The 17,196-nt window shown below is 49.1% G+C and overlaps 1 protein-coding gene across 5 annotated transcripts in view; it reads left to right on the top strand.

Annotated features, from left to right (window-relative positions):
* Positions 1-17,196, top strand: part of plekhg2 (pleckstrin homology domain containing, family G (with RhoGef domain) member 2) — a 28,377-nt gene that overhangs the window by 2,061 nt on the left and 9,120 nt on the right. For 4 of the 5 annotated variants that reach the window (XM_086036217.1, XM_086036215.1, XM_086036216.1 and 1 more), the window contains exons 1-4: positions 648-836; positions 2,860-2,940; positions 7,133-7,581; positions 9,807-9,907. In XM_086036217.1, coding sequence (XP_085892343.1) covers positions 2,892-2,940; positions 7,133-7,581; positions 9,807-9,907 — 599 coding nt within the window. In that variant the 5' untranslated portion in view covers positions 648-836; positions 2,860-2,891. Of the gene's footprint in view, positions 1-647; positions 837-2,859; positions 2,941-7,132; positions 7,582-9,806; positions 9,908-17,196 lie in introns of those variants that run through there. The other variant, XM_086036214.1, reaches the window with a different exon arrangement.

Below are 17,196 nucleotides of genomic sequence, written 5' to 3'. Positions count from 1 at the left end.
GAAGCTGCCTTGCCTTGCCTTGCCTTGCCTTTGTGTGAATTGAAAAAAAAAAAAAAAAAAAGAACGAGCCCAGACACCAGTTTGACTGATTGACCCAAAATTGGGTCAACATTTCAGCTGTAATAAAACAAATAAGAAAAGCCTCAAGGAGCCGTGCATGCCTTAAAATGAAGTCAACCATTTGCTTGAGTGCGTGCGTGGTCGTGTGTGCGTGTGTGTGTGGCATTTGTACATGCATACCTGTTGTTGTTGTTTTCAACAGAAAAGCAGACACTTTGAATGCATGTTTGTGTGTGTGTGCGCGTGGGGGCGCGGAAGCACACTACACGCACACACCCCTCGTTAAGTCTGTATAGTTTTTTTTCCCCAACAGATGTTTTTCAGACACTTTGTGTCAAGATTGTGTGCGTGCATGCGTCTGGTTTGTGTCGTGAGTCAGCTCAAAGGCAATTGACGGCGCCATTTACGGCCAAGATGTCAGCAAATCTCGCAAGATGAGAACCATTCCAGCTTTTCTTTTTCTCATGACTTTTTCTTCGCTTGTGAGCAGCTGGCGCCTCTCTCTCTGTCTCTCTCTCTCGGACCTCCTCCTCCATCCCCCCCAACACGCCCCCCCCCCCCCGCTCAGTTTGAGCGGATCCGATCGGCCGCCTTCGCGGACTTGGTCGTGCAGCGACGGACGGCTTGTGTGACTTGCGCAGAGATGACGTCACGCAGGCTCCGGAGTCTTATTCCGGTTGTTTTTTGAGCGTTTTTTGAGCTGAGGGATCGCGCGTGAGTGGCAGTAAATCGTGCGGGGAGCTTGCTGAGGCGACGAAGGGTCATCTGGAAGGCAGGTAAGGCTTCTCACAAGTTTCACTTGCACTTCAACTGCAACGATAAGACGCACAGAAAAAAGTGTTGAAGCGCAAAGGCCAAAGCGGTCGTGAAGTTGAGCTCGTCGTTTGTGAAAGTTGCGTTGGTCTTGTGACGCCTTTTGAGGGGCTGCTCGGCCTTCGCTGGGACCGAGACATGGCATTGTCCGGCTGCAGTTGGCCCGCTGGCCTGCAGGGGGCAGCACTGAGGCTGCGAGCAGGCCACTCAGGACAAATTCCTGCCGCATGACGATGAGGATGACGTCACTTGGAAACTGAATGTCAAATACGAGCGCACCTGGTATTTGAGTCTTGTCGGATTACACGATTGTACCCTGGGAAAAAAAAAATACAACTTGATTGGCAAAAAAAGAAAAATAGAGGTTTAGTATTTTGATGTTTCAGCATGTTCCTACTTTTTTAAAACTTTTTTTTTTAAGTGTAATGGTACCTGTTTCTGGAATCTTACATTGTTTTCATGAAACAATATTTGTCCGAAATGACATTTGTATTCATTCCGCTAGTTCAGGGGTGGCCAACATGCACTCAAATGCAAAGAGCCGCAATTTTGAGTGTGTTCCTGCAAAGAGCCACATAAGCACTTTTGAAGCCAAATTTGAAATTGTGACACCTCAATGCTTGTTTTCTATGTCCAACTGTGCGTCCGTGCGTGTATTTGCAGAGCTGAGCACGTTCCCCTTTTTTGACGGTCCATGCTCCGTCTGCGACCTGGCTACCCTTCCGTCCTTGTCCCGCTGTCCTTATTCATAAAAAGAATCATCCTCCAACCCCGTCCGTCCTCGTCCTTTTAAAGCGCTTCCGTCCTTACGTTCCATCGGATCCGCGTCCGTGCATGACATTACTTCAAGATCATTCGCTGGCTAATTTCCAATGCACATTGACTTACCGGCTGGGAGTATCGTGAGTGAATTGAATTGCCAGCAAGCATCTACGTGATGTGATGATGATGATGATGATGATGATGACACAGACCGGAGCAAGCCAGGGGACATCACGAGAATATTTAAGATTGCGTATACACAATACTATTGGGTTTTGTTGTATGGCTGGGACCATAATTGGATATCAATATATCTTACGATTGACACGTGATCGATATCCATAGAAAATATCTTTGATAAAAAGTTTGGTATACAAATTATAGAACGCAAACCCGATCGCGGCATGGCAGCGCGCTTCCAAACACGAAGAAGCGGTTAAACCAAGGAAGAAGAAGTAGAAGAAACGGCTAACTCAAGGGAGCATGCGGGGCTGCCGTGGCTGCCGTGGCAGAATTAGAGCGCCTCGCTGTCTGGCACGAGTGCACGCAAATCATTTTTATGCCATGTCAACATTCGCACAACTTCCACAAATCGATGTAATCTCTGACGAATTTGCTTCTCAATTTGAAGGAAAAGACTTATTGGCGATACTGTATATGCCCATTTATTGCAGATTTTTTTTTTTGTCGAGGTGGATGGATTTTTTTTCAACGGATTTTGTCATAGAAAAGGCTTATTGACGGCATATCCCCACTTAGTTAAGAAATGTTTGGGTTTCCAGACAAAAAGCAATGCAACGAGAGCTCCCGTCACCGCAGTTTGCTGTTCCCTCAGCTCTCCTGTTGGGGGCGCAGCATAGCAGGAGGAGTGACAAGTGACAACAACCTCATTTGCCCAGACAGCACAATTGACAAATGAAGGCCGAACGAAAGATCGGGCCGGCGTTCATCAACAAAGTCAGGAAATGGCTGCGTCTGGCTTGTTTGCCATTCAGTAGACCCTCCAAAGCGCCGACCCCCCACGCCCCCCGCCTCTTTGCTTTGCCCCTTCCCCGTTGTCGCGAGACAAGATGAGCACAAGTGCAAATTGCGTCAATCTGTGGCAGTCAGCATCAGTGGCCTTGCAGGAGGTCAGCATCCTTCACACCGACAGCACGCGGTGTGTGTGTGTGTGTTGTTGGTGAAAAAACCTGCCTAAGCCATCGCTTTGTGTGGCTTGTTTAGGTTACTTCCTGTTCCTGTGACATCATCGCATCATGCCTGAGGGTTCGCGTCGCGGAAGTTCCAGATCGTCCAGCAACGCAGGTGAGAACCTCATCTCGTCTTCTTCATCTTCTCATGCTCGTATGCATGTTCAACGTTTCAAATCAAATTTCATCTCTATAGCACTTGCCACACTTCAAAATGCAAGTCAAAATATGTATGTCAATGTGTGTGTGTAAAACATCATTCCTTATCATCTAATATCATCCCAAATTGAATTTGATGACCTTTTCAGTTCAGTCTCAGCTTTTCACGAGTCACATGCAATTTGGACAGAAACTGTCCTATACTTCTTTTTTTTCAGTCTTCCTTTGTATTGGTAGTGTCAAAGCTTTGACTTGCTCACGTGCACACGCACACAGGAAGTTGCATGTTTTGTGGTGATGGCAACATGAGTGTCGGAACACAATTGGAAGAAAAGCCCACTTGAATTGTGTTGACGTTGAGCGGAGAAAGGAAACAAGCAGAAAATCAAGCAACGCCCCAGATAAGCTGCAGGAGAAAGGGGGGGGGGCATGTCAAAGGAAGACGGGGGGCTGGGGGGGCTTGGGTGTTGAGCCGGCCAGACGTGGATAAAGCAAAATCCCTGGAAGCGGACCTTTTTTCTTCTCGCGACTCGGTTGCCAGTCGAGCCCCGCCCGCCGAGCGTTGGTTCAACTCGGTCGGTCGGCCAATCAAAGAGATGGTGTGGGGAATGTTGGGACCAAAGCAGGCGGCCAATCGGATAGCGGCTGACCCGAGAGCACAAAGCAGCACCAAAAGCAACAAGAAAAGATCGGCGCAAAACAAGCGCGACGTTTACACGCAGTCAATATTGGCGCGGAGGTCCAAATTCCCGTTTGGGAACGAGCCCTTGACGCGTATGAGCGGGCAGAGTTTGTGGAAACGCTATAGTTGATGTTTGCCTCAACCTTACAATTTGGAGCGGAAAAGGCCACAAAAACCTTCAAAGGCTGGATGTTGCCATTCCAAAAGATTTGGGAACCAAAATCACATTTTTCCCCACTAAATCACACCATGAAAGTATCTTCTTCTCTTTTTTTTGCACTTATGAAGCAGAATGTTTCCATTTGAAGTCAACATCTCCATTTTCCATCTCACTTCCCTTAATCGATACTTTTTGGGGGGAAACAAAGGAGACTAATTAGCATCCACTTTGTTGTATGTCTTTGTACACAAGATACATTTTAAAATGCAACATGACCTTACAAACCCAGCGGTGCGCTTTCAAAGGGGAAGTGAAGCCAAACCGATTTTGTTGTCAAGAATATCTTCCCAGCAGTCCCACTAGTTGAAACGCGGCATTCGGATAAACAGCGCCTTTGTGGAAGAAGGGTTCATCCAGACGTTTTGAGCCATCTCGGGGGGGCGGCCATTTTGTCACTTCTGTCCACTGAAAATGACATCGCAACTGCTCGGGGCTCAGGGCTCAGGGCTCAACCACCAATCGCGACTGACTTGTTTTCTGAAGCCGAGCCGTGATCGCCCGTTGTTACCTGAGCGTGGCCCGTTTGTCGCGCCGGCCGCCTGGTTGGTTTGTCATCGCTTTGTTGGCGAGTCAACTTGTCAATTTGTTGATGTTTTTGTGACGACATACCAACAATCAAAAGGAAAAAGCAACAAGCCTCTTTTGACAAAGTAAGAAGTAGAAAGTGTTGTCAAATCAAAAGTGCTCCGAATATTTCCATGTGCAGCTCAGCGCGTGAAATGTTTAAAAATTTTGTATAATAAACTCGTTCGATCAATAAAAAGAGAAAAAGTTGGTGACTGGCCGCCACTGCAGTGTGCGCCACTGCGCATATTCTTGGCGTTTCACTTGCTGTCCCAATACTTTTGTCATGGCTAATGAGAAGAAGGCACTTTGTAGTGGTAAAGTTGCCCAAAACGTTTGGCACTTTTTGTTTTTGTGGGAGGGGACGCGAGCATGAAAGCGTGCCGCGCGCACGCGCGCACACGCCTGGCCGGATTCCAGGCCCCTCACTAGCGTGCACTTAGTGGGAAATTCCGAGCCAACATGGCGCTGACAATTGCTGTCAGACGCTCGCTCGCTCGCTCCGCAGGCAAGTTTGCACCCGTTTCGGGAAAGTCCTTCAAAGGCCGCACCGATGACCTGAAAACAATAAAGAGCAACTCGGGACTCAGAACTTTCGGACAGACAGTGTGTGGCCACGCCCCCGATCAACCTGCCAATCGATCGATCGATCGGAGCGCTAAAGAGTGAGCTCAATTGGGCGATTGTCTGGCACACCTCATTGGGATCGTGTGCGCTCGGCCGGCCTTCCCCATCCGTGGCTCGCTTACTGGTCGAATCCAGTTCAGATGCTCAAGTCGCGAAACGCTACGCCGGCTACGTTGTTGACGTGGGCAACATTTCTTCAGAGTTGCCATTCAAATGCTGAGCGGATGCCCTGTTTTCATGGAGACAAAACCATCGGTCCCATTAGGACCAATCGCCATAAACTAGCTCTGTCGTTCCGAATCAAATCTTGACCGGGTCAGAATATTCCAAATGAATTCCGATGAGGCATTTCATCGGAACAAATGTCAACGTGGCCATTGTCACATAGGCTAGGCAGTTTTACATTTCTACTTTTGTTTTTGTAGTAGGGTTTGAGGTTGTGGAACGGTCTTTTGCGGCCCCCCGCCCCCAACACTTCATTTCGCAAGGTGGCATTAAAGCAGAAGTCAAGCCAAACATCTTTTGGTCAAGAATAGGTTCCCAGCAGGCCCACCAGTTGAAACGCGGCATTCTGATGAATCACGCTTGACCTGTTCTCTGAATCTGAGCCGCGATTGGTCCTTGTGAGCAGTTGTGATGTCATTTTCAGTGGACAGCAAGTGACAAAATGGCCGCCCCCAGAGATGGCCAAACACGAGTGGATTAACACGGATTCCGCAAACGCGAGATTCATCAAAATGCCATGTTTCAACGAGCGGGCCTGCTGGGAACATATTCTTGGAAAAAAAGATGTTTGGCTTGACTTCCGCTTTAATGAGACTGATGTGACTGCGTCCAAGTGGAAGGGGAAAAAAATGTATTGTCGTGCCAACTTTATTTGGGTTTGCACAAGGAGTAGCAAGCATTTGAATCCACCAGGATTGTCCCTTTGTTCATGCAAATGTTTCAAAGACGTTCTCGTCTCATTTCTGGAGGAAACCTCGAGCGCCGTGTGGACCTCGTGGTCCCGATCGATGCGAGACATTTTTATGACGCGGACGGATGTTTGATTTGCGGATGCGGTCGCTGCCGCACAACCGAGCAGCTGACAAGGATCAAGAGCTTTGCTGGCGTCGTGGCAATATTCCAAATGCGATCCCGAAGCCGCAAGCGGCCATCAACGACTTCGGATGAACGCACACGCGCAAGCGGGCAGAAACACCTTTTTCTAAAAAATTTTGTTGACCCTTTATTGTCAAATCGCACTGCGACGTCACACAACTTTGTCATACAGCGACTTAACGTTGGCACTCTCAAAAAAGACTCAAGTCTAATTTGGGGGGGACTAAAAAGTGTTCAACTTTGTTCTTTTTTAAATGTTATCGTTTGGGGTTTTTTTTTACCCGTTAAAAAAAACATACAACTTATCTGGAAATATAACATTCAAATCAACTTTTTTTCTGGCAAATTAGGAGGTCAAATCCATCTTTTATTCATTCACGTCAGTGACCGCGCCTTTTCAAGCCTCACGCATTCACAGTCACACACTGTACAGCCTGGAATGTGAGGATGGCGACTCCAAATAAGCAAATTGAATACCTGCACCTCACACGCATAGTTTATTATATGATCGTTTATTTTACTTTATTATACAAAAAGCTTCAATAATAATAAGAAGAAGTATATGGTGGCGATTTTCATCTTTCTCGGTGGGTTCACTGCCTATCAAAAACATATTTGGCAGGTGAACACAAAAAAATGAGGTTGTTCATAGAATATATCAAAAAAATTTCAAATCTGTTCACTGCATAGAAGAAAGCATTTTGGGAGTTTTTTTCACTTGGTATAAAAATCATTTTTCAGGTTGTTCCTTGCAGATAATGAACATTTGCCAACCTGCGCAGTGTGCCCACAAATATTTGAAGGGTTAAAAAAAATGGCAACGAATGTCGATTTTCTGCTGCTAGAAGCGATGCGAGTTGGAATTTTCCAATGCAAAAGGGCAGCACGAAGCCTTGCGACACAAAGGAGATTCCGGACGGCTGAGCGCAAATGTCTTGACGTTGTGCCCGCCAGGTGCCAAGCGTCCGTCCTCGGTGTCGTCGCTGAGCGGGATCGTGGGCAGGATGATGTCATCGGGCGAGCGGGGCGCCTCGTCGTCGTCGTGCACGTCGGTCAACACGGTCTGCTCCGACTGCGAGCGGCCGGCCTCCCTGTCGCTGTCGTCGTCCACCTCGTCCGTGTCCCTGCAGGACGCCTCGTCCTCCTCGTCCTCCTCGTCGTCCTCCTCGCTCCCTTACGGCGCCCTGCCCGCCTACAAGGCCGCCGCCCCCCTGTCCGCGCCCGAAAGGAACGGCTCCGACATCAGCCTGGACCTCACGCCGCTAGTGGCGGGGGCGGCCGGGGGGGGGCGCCCGCTCGATCCGGCGGCCTCGCCCAGGCAGCTGTCCCGGCTGGAGAGAGTCGTCATGGAGATCGTGGAGACGGAGCAAGCCTACGTCAGGGACCTCAAGAGCATCGTGGAGGTGAGACGAGAGTGATGTCGCCATGACATCGGCACCACAAAACATGACATCATCCGACCAAGATGACGTCATCGCGCGCTTCCAAACAATCGCACGAGAGCGCGGCGTGCCTCATGACGTGTGTGCGTGCGCGCGCATCGATGGGCCGGGTGTGATGCCCGCCGGCCAATTTACCTGCAGCTGGTCCACGCATGCGCACGCACGCTCATTTTCACACCTGTGCACGCACGTTTTAATGGCAACAAAAAAAAGGTCATTGACAGTCGCAGCTTAGGAAGTGGAAGTCCCACCGGTTTTTTTTTTTTCCAATTTGGACGACGTAGGCTTGATGTCGAACATTTGAAAGAGTTGCCCGTTTGGATGGATTGTGCGCGTTAGTGACTTGAGTGATTTGGAAAGTGTCAAGAAAGCACAGCAGCTGGGCAAATTCCAAGAATTGGCCTTCCTTTGCCCTTTTCCCCAAAGAAAGCGTCCGTCCGTCGTCGCAGACTAGTTCGCCGTCACGCTCGTCACGTTAGCACGTTGCCACGGCGACCAAACTGCAGGCGGACAGGAAGCGTCTCGTAAAAAAAACCCAAAACGTTGCTACATTCCAACACGCGCGCGTGTGCCCGACCTGCTTTAATAATGTGCTTGCTTGCTCTTCCGATAAGAAAGCACAAATTCCTCAAGACCTGTGTGTGTGTGTGTGTGTGTGTGTGTGTGTGTGTCTGCGTCTGCGTGTGCGTGTGTGCGCACGAAACCCCCCTATTTGTGGTCTGCTTGAAATCTGGATTTGATTGAGGCTACATGACGTCACGCTCGCTGGGAATCTGAACCAACTGCCATAATAAGCCTGTGTGTGTGTGTGAGCGCGCGTGTGCGTTAATGCTTGCGTGTGTGTCTGTGTTTGTGGGGATCACACACAAAGTGGAGGCAACGGTGTCAAGGGTCCGAAGCGGATGATACTCCCGGTTCCTCCGCTTTTGCGGGAAGAGCCTCCGACGAGCGCGGCTCGGCCAAGTCATCGGATTTGCCGAGTCTTCTGCGAATGGACGCAACACGAGACCAGCTCTGCTGCTGGGCGCCGGCCGAGCGCGCGAGGGGGGAGGGGGGAAAAATGGTGGTGGGAAAGATGATGGCGCGCCAGAGTATTCGCAGGCGGAGCACCAAAAGACGGAGAGCCGGGAGGATTGTGGGAAAGCCGGCGGAGATCAACATGAGCATGGGGGGGAGGGGGGAGGGGGGGGAGATTTGGGGAAAGAGAAACAAACAAAAGAGTCAATGTGGAATGTGAGCGGCCGAGGCCGCGTCGGGAATGGCCGGCTCCCGATCCGCTTCGGTCCGTCGCTGTTACCTCAAGATGGAGGTCGCGGAGGTCAACGCGTCGAGCCGATCCGAGCGCAAAAGAGGTCGCAAGCGCGAGCTTGAGGACGCGCTGTGGCTTTTTCCAAAGTTGCCTGCCTCAGAAAACCCCAACTTGAACAGACGGGCCCGGATTAGCCTGCGCAAAAAGCCTGGCCCGCGTCTCCTGCTTTGCTGAACCGGCAGCAAAAGCCGACCGAGGTGTCTTGGTTTGTCATACTTTCACCATACTTTCATTCGCAGCGCAAACGCACGTTTGGCTTTGTCGTGGAAAACAAAACATCCCATCTGAAAAACCGCAATGCGCTTTCCGTTTTGTCTGAGAGTTTGGCTCCGCAAAGGGAAACCTCGTGAGCTTCCCACCTTTGTCCTGAAAAAGGGCCCAACGCAATTCAAGTCCCCGCACTTGGGCGTGCCGGAAAAGTGAGCCGCCGGATCGCTCGGGCGGTCGGGAAGGTTGCTCCGGCGCGGCCGCAGAATAGCAAATGAGGAATTGTCTGCTCGCCATCTCCAATGTCCGCCTTGAGCATCCCGCGCTTCCTGACGGAGAACCCGGAGCAACCGTCCCAACCACCTGACCTGGCTACTTGGGATTTCGAATGTCGTCCCCCCCCCCCGCCATTTGCCCAAGTTGAAGAGGCTGATCAAGGCGACCGTTTTTAAAAACCTCAGCGTTAGGATCTCAATGGGAGTGCGGCGCAGACATAGAGAGTTTCAAATCATATGAAGTAAGAGTAAGGACGGCACTTGATGTTGCCCCAGTCGATATTTAGCTTCATTAACAGTGGAACAGCTGCGCTTGATCAAGCGAGCGCCAATGCGCGCTAGTGGGGACCGTTGGATCGGCGGACGTCAGTCAAAGCGTCTCCCGTTTGTTCCAGGACTACCTGGGCTGCATCATCGACTGCGACCAGCTTCCTGTCAACCCGGAGCAGGTCAGCAGTCTCTTCTGCAACATCGAGGACATCTACGAGTTCAACAGGTACTCATTTGCATATCAAGCGCACGTTGCCGCTCACCTCCTTTGCATATGCATGCCGCGGTGTCACCTGCCTATTTGGAGGCTTGACCTTATTTGCATCAGGCTGCGGCCGTGCTGACTTTGGCCGGCAAAAGCGCGGACGCTGCCGGAGTTGCGTTCCTCGCCCGACGCGGCCGGGGGAAGCGCGGCTGCCGCGGCGCCAACGCCGCGGCGCCAACGCCGCCCGGTTGCGGCCGGCGCCCATACGGGAACGCTTTTCATTTTGGGTCAACGGCAAGCGGCAGTACCGGACAAAATGGCCGCCCGCTGAGACGGACCCGCACGGGCGGCGTCGCTCATAATCCACAAACGCAACATTTGTCCGAAATGCGCGGACAGCGTGCTGTTGGCAAGAAAATGAGCAAAAACAAGGCAAACCGTTGACCCCAGTCGTGGATCTGTCCACTTTGGACCCCAAATGGTGTTATCTCTAACCCGACGTTTTTGACGAGTGTGTCATTGGGAGTCAAATGTTTAGGGAGTTACTGGCAAGAGGGAGCAAACTATAGCGAAAAGCGCCGCTTGGCTGTATCCCTTTTTTAGTTGGCGTGAGCAACAAGTGTTGGTGGGCCACCAAATTGTCTATGGAGAGATGCGGCGCGATGTGGGCGTCGTCTTTTGTCAGTCCGCTCAGGTCCAATTGGCGTGCGGGCGCTCGCCTGCGCCCGGGCTGCCCTTGTTCACAGAAAAATGTGCAAAAGCGTCGAAAGGAGAAGAAGGTCACGCAGAGTTTTGTTATTCTTCTGCCGTTGGACAAGATGGCGGAATCAAGAATTTGTGGCAATGCTTTGGCTCTGACAAAAGATAAGATGGAAACTTTGGAGAAAGGAGAAATGCTGCGGGCAGGCGGGAACGCGGGCGGGAGCGCGGGCGGGAGCGCGGGCGGGAGCGCGGCCAGGCCCGCGGCGGCGACGGCGGCGGCTTTTCTTCAGGTTCCACTCCCGCCGGGGCTCAATATTCCCGTCATAAAAAAGAAAAAAAAACAAAAAACAAGTGAGTCGGTTCGGCGGCCGTTGAGCTCGCGTGAGCGGCTCGGATAGCGGAGACGGATGACTCGCTGACGTTTGCGTGTCACGATAGCGCGAGCGGCCTCGCGCGGCATGATGCCAAACGCGCATGTCACCCTAGCGACTTGGCACTTGGGCCCGAGCCGTCACACGTCGGCCAAAATAGTCGGCCGAATTGACGTTGTGTTCAACTTTCTCTACTCATTTACCATTTCGAGCCGTTGGACACAAGCGGTAACACCGCTCTCATGAGCCTTATCGCACAGAAATCTACTCCATAACCTTGTATCCTTAAATAGATAACATGAAATTTGTCGATGAGATCCGTATCCATGGACTTGTCATTCTGAATAAAGCAAATCTTCATTTCGACAAGGAATTGACCCGATGGCGCTATTTTACACACAACCCGAAGTCGCCGTTTGTTTAAAAAAAAGAAGAAAAAAGAAGTGGGACAAACATTCCGAAACACAAACTGATTAGGATTAGCGTCCTGCTAACTGCCTTCTGGGAACTTTCCCGTATGGACGATAGGACACGTCCGCCCGTGCCCATGGTGACATTAAAGCTCGTACGCGCAAAGTGTTGCCGTGTTCCATTCGCAAAAAAAAAAACAAACGCAAATAGTTTGGGGTGATATTAGTTATTAGTGATTATTGATAGTTACAGGTTTTGTTTTCTTGAGTTTTTTTAAACAATATGCTTTCCCCTATTCACAGCGAATAATGACCGGGCCGGCCTGCAAATAGCAAAAATCGGCATCTAATTGAAATGCATTGTTGCCGGGGGGAAAAAAAGCATGCCTTATATCACATTCCATCATATCATATATTTCAAATTGGTCATCGGTTATTTGTTTTTTTCTGCCATCAACCTCCAAAAAATCCATCAGTCGGACCCTCTAGTTTACACTCCGACAAAGTCGAAGCATCACCTGGCTAAAAAGTCACCGTTGATCATTAAAGTGCTTTGAAAATGGAAAAAAGAACAAACATGTTTTCAGTTCATTTTCATATCATTTGACCAAACATCTCATTTTCTTGCTTCCTTTTCTACACACACACACACACACACACACACATTATTAAACCCTCCCATAAATCACACACTGACAAAAGCACAAATGTGTGATCCAAGCATGCACACACTCACACACGCACACGCACACACACACACACGCAGACACCAAGTTTTCATTCCTTCCAGACTTCCTGCCTCTGGGTTCTCATGGGAAGTTTTGTATGAGCCAGAAAGCCAGAATGTGTGTGCGTGACGTTCAAGTTCATGAATTCATGAGTGCGCTGTGCAAGCAACGAGCTAACGGCCATCACATAGACGCCCCCCCAAAAAAACTCAACTTGACTTCCTGCTGAGGAAACAGTTTGACCTCATTTGTTGCTTTTCTTCGACATCACGCACACACACATAGACGCAAACGTGTGTGCGTGCGTGTAGTTTGAAGTCAAGGAGCGCAGGAGTTTTTTTCCGGCTGGGAAAAAAATAGTGCTCCCCCATAGGACGGCCCGACTCTGATTTGAAAGGGGCTTGCGTTAGCGTTGCTAAACACAAACAAACAAAAAAGTTCCCGATGAGTCAAGATATTCTGATTGTTTGGCAGTGTTTTGCAAGTGGCTTCCCAAATGTCATATATGACATATGACTAATGACTTGCATGCGAAAGTCCTAAGTTTCCTCTATTTGTAGATGTCAGGTTCACAGCACTTGAGATATGAATAAATAAGAAGACCCTCAAAACAATCCAGGCGAACCAAGGAAACTGTCGGATCGCAATCGCGATTCCTGGCAGGCGGCCGCCGCCGGCTCCTCTCTTTGGATTTTCTTCGGGCTCCCTAATTGCAAAGGTGTTGAGCGCGTCAGACTGGAATTTCCTGGCGCCCGTCGTAGTAGTTTGCCCGATTGAAGCGTCCGTCGCCAAGCGTGACGTCGCGGAGGCGGAGCCTTTGCATTTGGATTGCCAACGAGCCAATCGGATTGACCGCCGTTTTGCACACGGCAGTCGCAGCTGCCACGAAATTCCTATCTAAAAAGCGCAATGCCTCTTCTTCCTGTGCAGTTTGTTCCCGCTGGTATTTGGAGTCTACGTTTTGCATTTTATTTGCTGAGACCGTGACGGAGATTAGTGTCACAAACAATAACTTGTCAGCTTTTATCAGCCAGTGTGAAAAGAAATGAAACTAGAGGCAAACGAGAGGCAAATTGGACACTTTGACCTAATGTTGCGTGGCCCTCAAACGCTGACAAAAAAGTCTGGACGGTATTTGAGTATTGCTTAAAGTCCAAGTCAAGTCAAAGATATTTTTTCCCAGAATATGTTGTGCGCAGGCCCTCAAATTGAAACAAGGCATTCTGATGAATCTTGTCTTTGCGGAATAAGAGTTCATCCTCCCTTTTTTGTCCATCTCAGGGGGATTGGTGATCGGTGGTTACCTGAGCCCTGAGCAGTTGTGATGTCATTTTCAGTGGACAAAAGTGACAAAATGGCCGCCCCCGGTCATGGCTAAAAAGGGGCGCATTAACTCTTCTTCCACAAAGGCAAGATTCATCCGAATGCCTTGTTTCAACTCGTGGGAACATATTCTTGGAAAAAAAAAAAATCTTTGGCTCGATTTCCCCTGTAAGTTGATAGCTTAGCGTCTAAGGGAGGATAAATTTGCGCTGCGATCCCCAAATGTGTAAGCCGTCACCAATGTCAGTCACTGCAATCATATTACCCCCAAAATCGGGGTAACTCGTTAAACGATGTCGTACTGTAATCTATTACTGTAGTAGCGCGTTAACTTTTGAAAGGCGTTGGTTAATCAATAACTTTGTGTGAACGTGGGATAACAAATTGCTCTCCTAATTGATTGATGTGATTAAATGTATGTTACGGTCCTGAATTTGTAACGTGTTACGAGACTCACTAACTGTAATATTATCACAAAAATATTACGAGTAGCTCATTATATGACTTGTTAGCACATCATTTTTTAACGCGTTACGCCCAACACTGGTGGCGTTGTTGTCAGTTTGTGTGCGTGTGTGTGCGCGCGCGTGTTTTGTGGTCTTACGTTGCATGGCGCTGTTTGCTCATTTTGCGTCATCGGTGGCGTGTTTGTCGTGCGTGCGTTGTTGTCAGGCGTCGCGGCGCATCTCGCGTGCCTTCTTGTTTCGTTTTCTTGCGTCGCCTTGCCGCAGGGAGTTGGAGCACAGCACGCATAAAGCCGCACGCGCACTGTATACTTAAGCAAGTGACGGCAGCCATCTTCAGCCTTTCTCCAAGGTTGCAATTTGTCTCCTTTTAGTCACCTAAATGATAAAGTGGCGCCCCATCATTTTCCCGCTGGCGACGGCGCAAAGACGAACACACACGCAGTCAACGCGCGTTGGGAGCGTTCACAAATTGCGCCTTTATTTTTTTTGGGAGGGGGGGGGTTGCTTGTTTGATTGAAATGCGTCCGCTCGGGGTCGAAAGAGGAGTCAGCGGAAGGTTTGCAAAGGTCACGTCGTCGCCGCCGCCGCCGCCGCCGCCGCCGCCGTCGCCGTCGTCGTCTTGCCTTGCGTGGCTTTGTCCCTCCCACTTAGTGCTCTTTTCTGCCGCCTCGTCTTTTTGTCTTGTGTTGCGTTGTGCTCTCGCGTCTTTTATTTTGTGCTGTGTTGTGTTGCGTTTTGGTCTTGCGCTGACTTGTCTTTTGTTTGTGTCTTATGTGAGTGAGCATGTTGTTGGTGTCTTTTGTCTGCGTGTTCCGTGAAGGCCCTTTCACACAGCGCTTCGAGGAGAAGTCAACCCCCAAATGTTCCTGACAAGAATATATTCGATGTGACTTCATTATTGTAAACTCTGCATTATAATTGATATTGCGTTTGCGGAATAAGAGGTAGTAAAGGGGTCGGCCATTTTGTCACTTTCTGTCGACTGAAAATGACATCACAGATGCTCAGCGCTCAGGTAACAACCGATCACGGCTCGCCTCTTTTCTGAAGCAAAATGACAAAATGGCCGACAAAAACAGGGGGGAAATTTTGCTGCTTGAAGTGGAACTCAACCAAACATTCATTTTTTTCCAGCATATGTTCTATGCGCCTTCTTTAGTGTAAACTCTGCATTCTGATGAATATTGCGTTTGTGGAATAAGAGTTAATCCAGCCACTTTTAGACATCTCCGGCGGCGGCCATTTTCTCACTTGTGTCGACGGAAAATGACATCACAGTTGCTCAGGTAAAACGCAGGTGAAGACCAATCACAGCTCACCTGTTTTGTGAAGCCGAGCCGTGGTTGGTGGTTACCTGAGCCCTGAGCAGTGGTGATGTCATTTCCAGTGTCCACCCCCTCAGATGGCTAAAAAGGGGTGAATTTTGCTGCTTCACTCCTATTCCACAAACACAATAGCAATCAGAATGCAGTCTTTTCACTAGTGGGAGGGAGAGGGGAGAGCGAGGGGCAAGAGGAGGGAAAGGAGGAGGGCGCCTGTTCTTTTGGAGAGTGTGAGCGCGGAGATGTGGAAAGTTGTTGCCGCTGCGTGACCGCATCCAAGCCAAGCGCTCGTGTCGCTCGTTGTCTCCCGATGACGCGCGGACCCTCGCGACGCCACGCCGGCGATGTCATCATCTGCCCTCGCATTGATGACAACGTCACAGTTCCATGACAACATGCGGAAGTCGCAGCTCGCCCGTTTTACCGGCGCGCTTGGTTTTTGCAAAACTCAGCCCTCCGAAGCCTGTTTGGTTTGGTTTGTTTTTTTTGGTGTTATTTTTAACCCAAGTGTTTTTAGAGCGTAGGAAATCGTGGCCCCAAAGCCGGTTGGACTTTGTAGCAACATGACAAGTGGCCGGCCGTCATCTTTGTGGAATTTTCCCAAAAGCTTGGAATGAGCATGAAAATGCCTCAGAAATCCCCCACAACAAAGACATTGACAAAAGCAAAAGCAAAAGCAAAAGCAAAACAATTGACCGCTTCTGTACATGAGCTGCTCTTCTCACTATTAAGTTGAATCATCCAGCCGCGCTTGGGTTTGTAGGGCAAGTGTCCGCGTTTGAAACACGGCGTTCATTTGGACTTGGGACGGACCGATTATCAGCCGGGCCGATATTCTGCGTTTGGACCAATGTCGGTATCGGCCTTTTTTCATAAATCTGACGGCCCGTAATAAATCCATTTAAAAGTGTGTTAACTTCAAGGAACTATTTATTTCCGTTTTCAGTTCACTTTATAGAGAGAGAGATTCCACTGACCCGAACAACACTGTGTACCTTTTGTTTTTTGTTTGAAATCAAAGCAAAGATAAGTGGAAATGTAACATTTGTGTCATTTTGACATTTTGGAGAACTTTATTTACGGTGGAAAAACTACAGGGAGCAATTGTTGACGTTTTCATTTCACTTTTGAAGACATGCTGATCACCTGGGAGTTCCCTTTTTGTTAGGATTCTGCAACAAAGATGTATATTGGCAAACATGTATAATGATCCCCAAAAAATCAACACTATGCAAATCTGAAAAATTGTTCACTAAACATATGCTTAAAGACATTTCAGCAAAGTGGAGTTTTTTAAAAATTTTTAACCAATGTTTTCTCTTTTACTGAAAATTAATATCGGTACAAATACCGGTTATCGGCCTTCTTGACCACTAATAATCGGTATCGTATCTGCGCTGAAAAAAACATATCGGTCTATCTCTAGGTGATACTTAGTTTTGAAGGAGCCATTTTAAGGTCAGTGGACTCAGTTCCTCCCCACTGGATTTTGAAATTCCCATTTGGAAAAATTCTGCCCCCAAAAGCAGTTGACTTGGCACGGTGAAATGTGATCTTTCGTAGACTCACAAAATTTGTCTCGAAGAAGCCGTGCTGGAGAAGTCTCACACATCTTCTATTTTACTTTGAAGCGTGTTTTGGCTTGTCCTGGAGAGTTTGTCCAATTGCCGCAAAATGGAAAGCATGCATACTGGACAGATGGAGGGTGTTTAATTGCCAAAGTACTCCGCTTTGAATCTGCGTGCGTGCGTGCGCGCGCGTGCGTGCGTGCGGCGCATGACGACAAGGTCTGAACACAGGCAACTGCACGAGGTCGCAAGCACCACGTGAGATGAAGACATTTTAGGCGCCCCCTACCGCCAGACATGTAAACGCGCAATATCGTTGCAAATTCTCCATCTGGCACACCACCAAGCTTTTGCTCGTCTTTTTTTTTTTTTTTTTTTGGAAGGAATGGTCTCAAACTGCTCCCAGATGTTTGGATGGC

The sequence above is a fragment of the Filicampus tigris genome, chromosome 7 (assembly GCF_054856515.1).
Source record: "Filicampus tigris isolate MCC_2025a chromosome 7, RoL_Ftig_1.0, whole genome shotgun sequence".
Classification (NCBI taxonomy): Eukaryota; Metazoa; Chordata; class Actinopteri; order Syngnathiformes; family Syngnathidae; genus Filicampus; species Filicampus tigris.
Note: the sequence above shows the minus strand (reverse complement) of the source record. Positions and strands in the feature narration are given on the sequence as shown.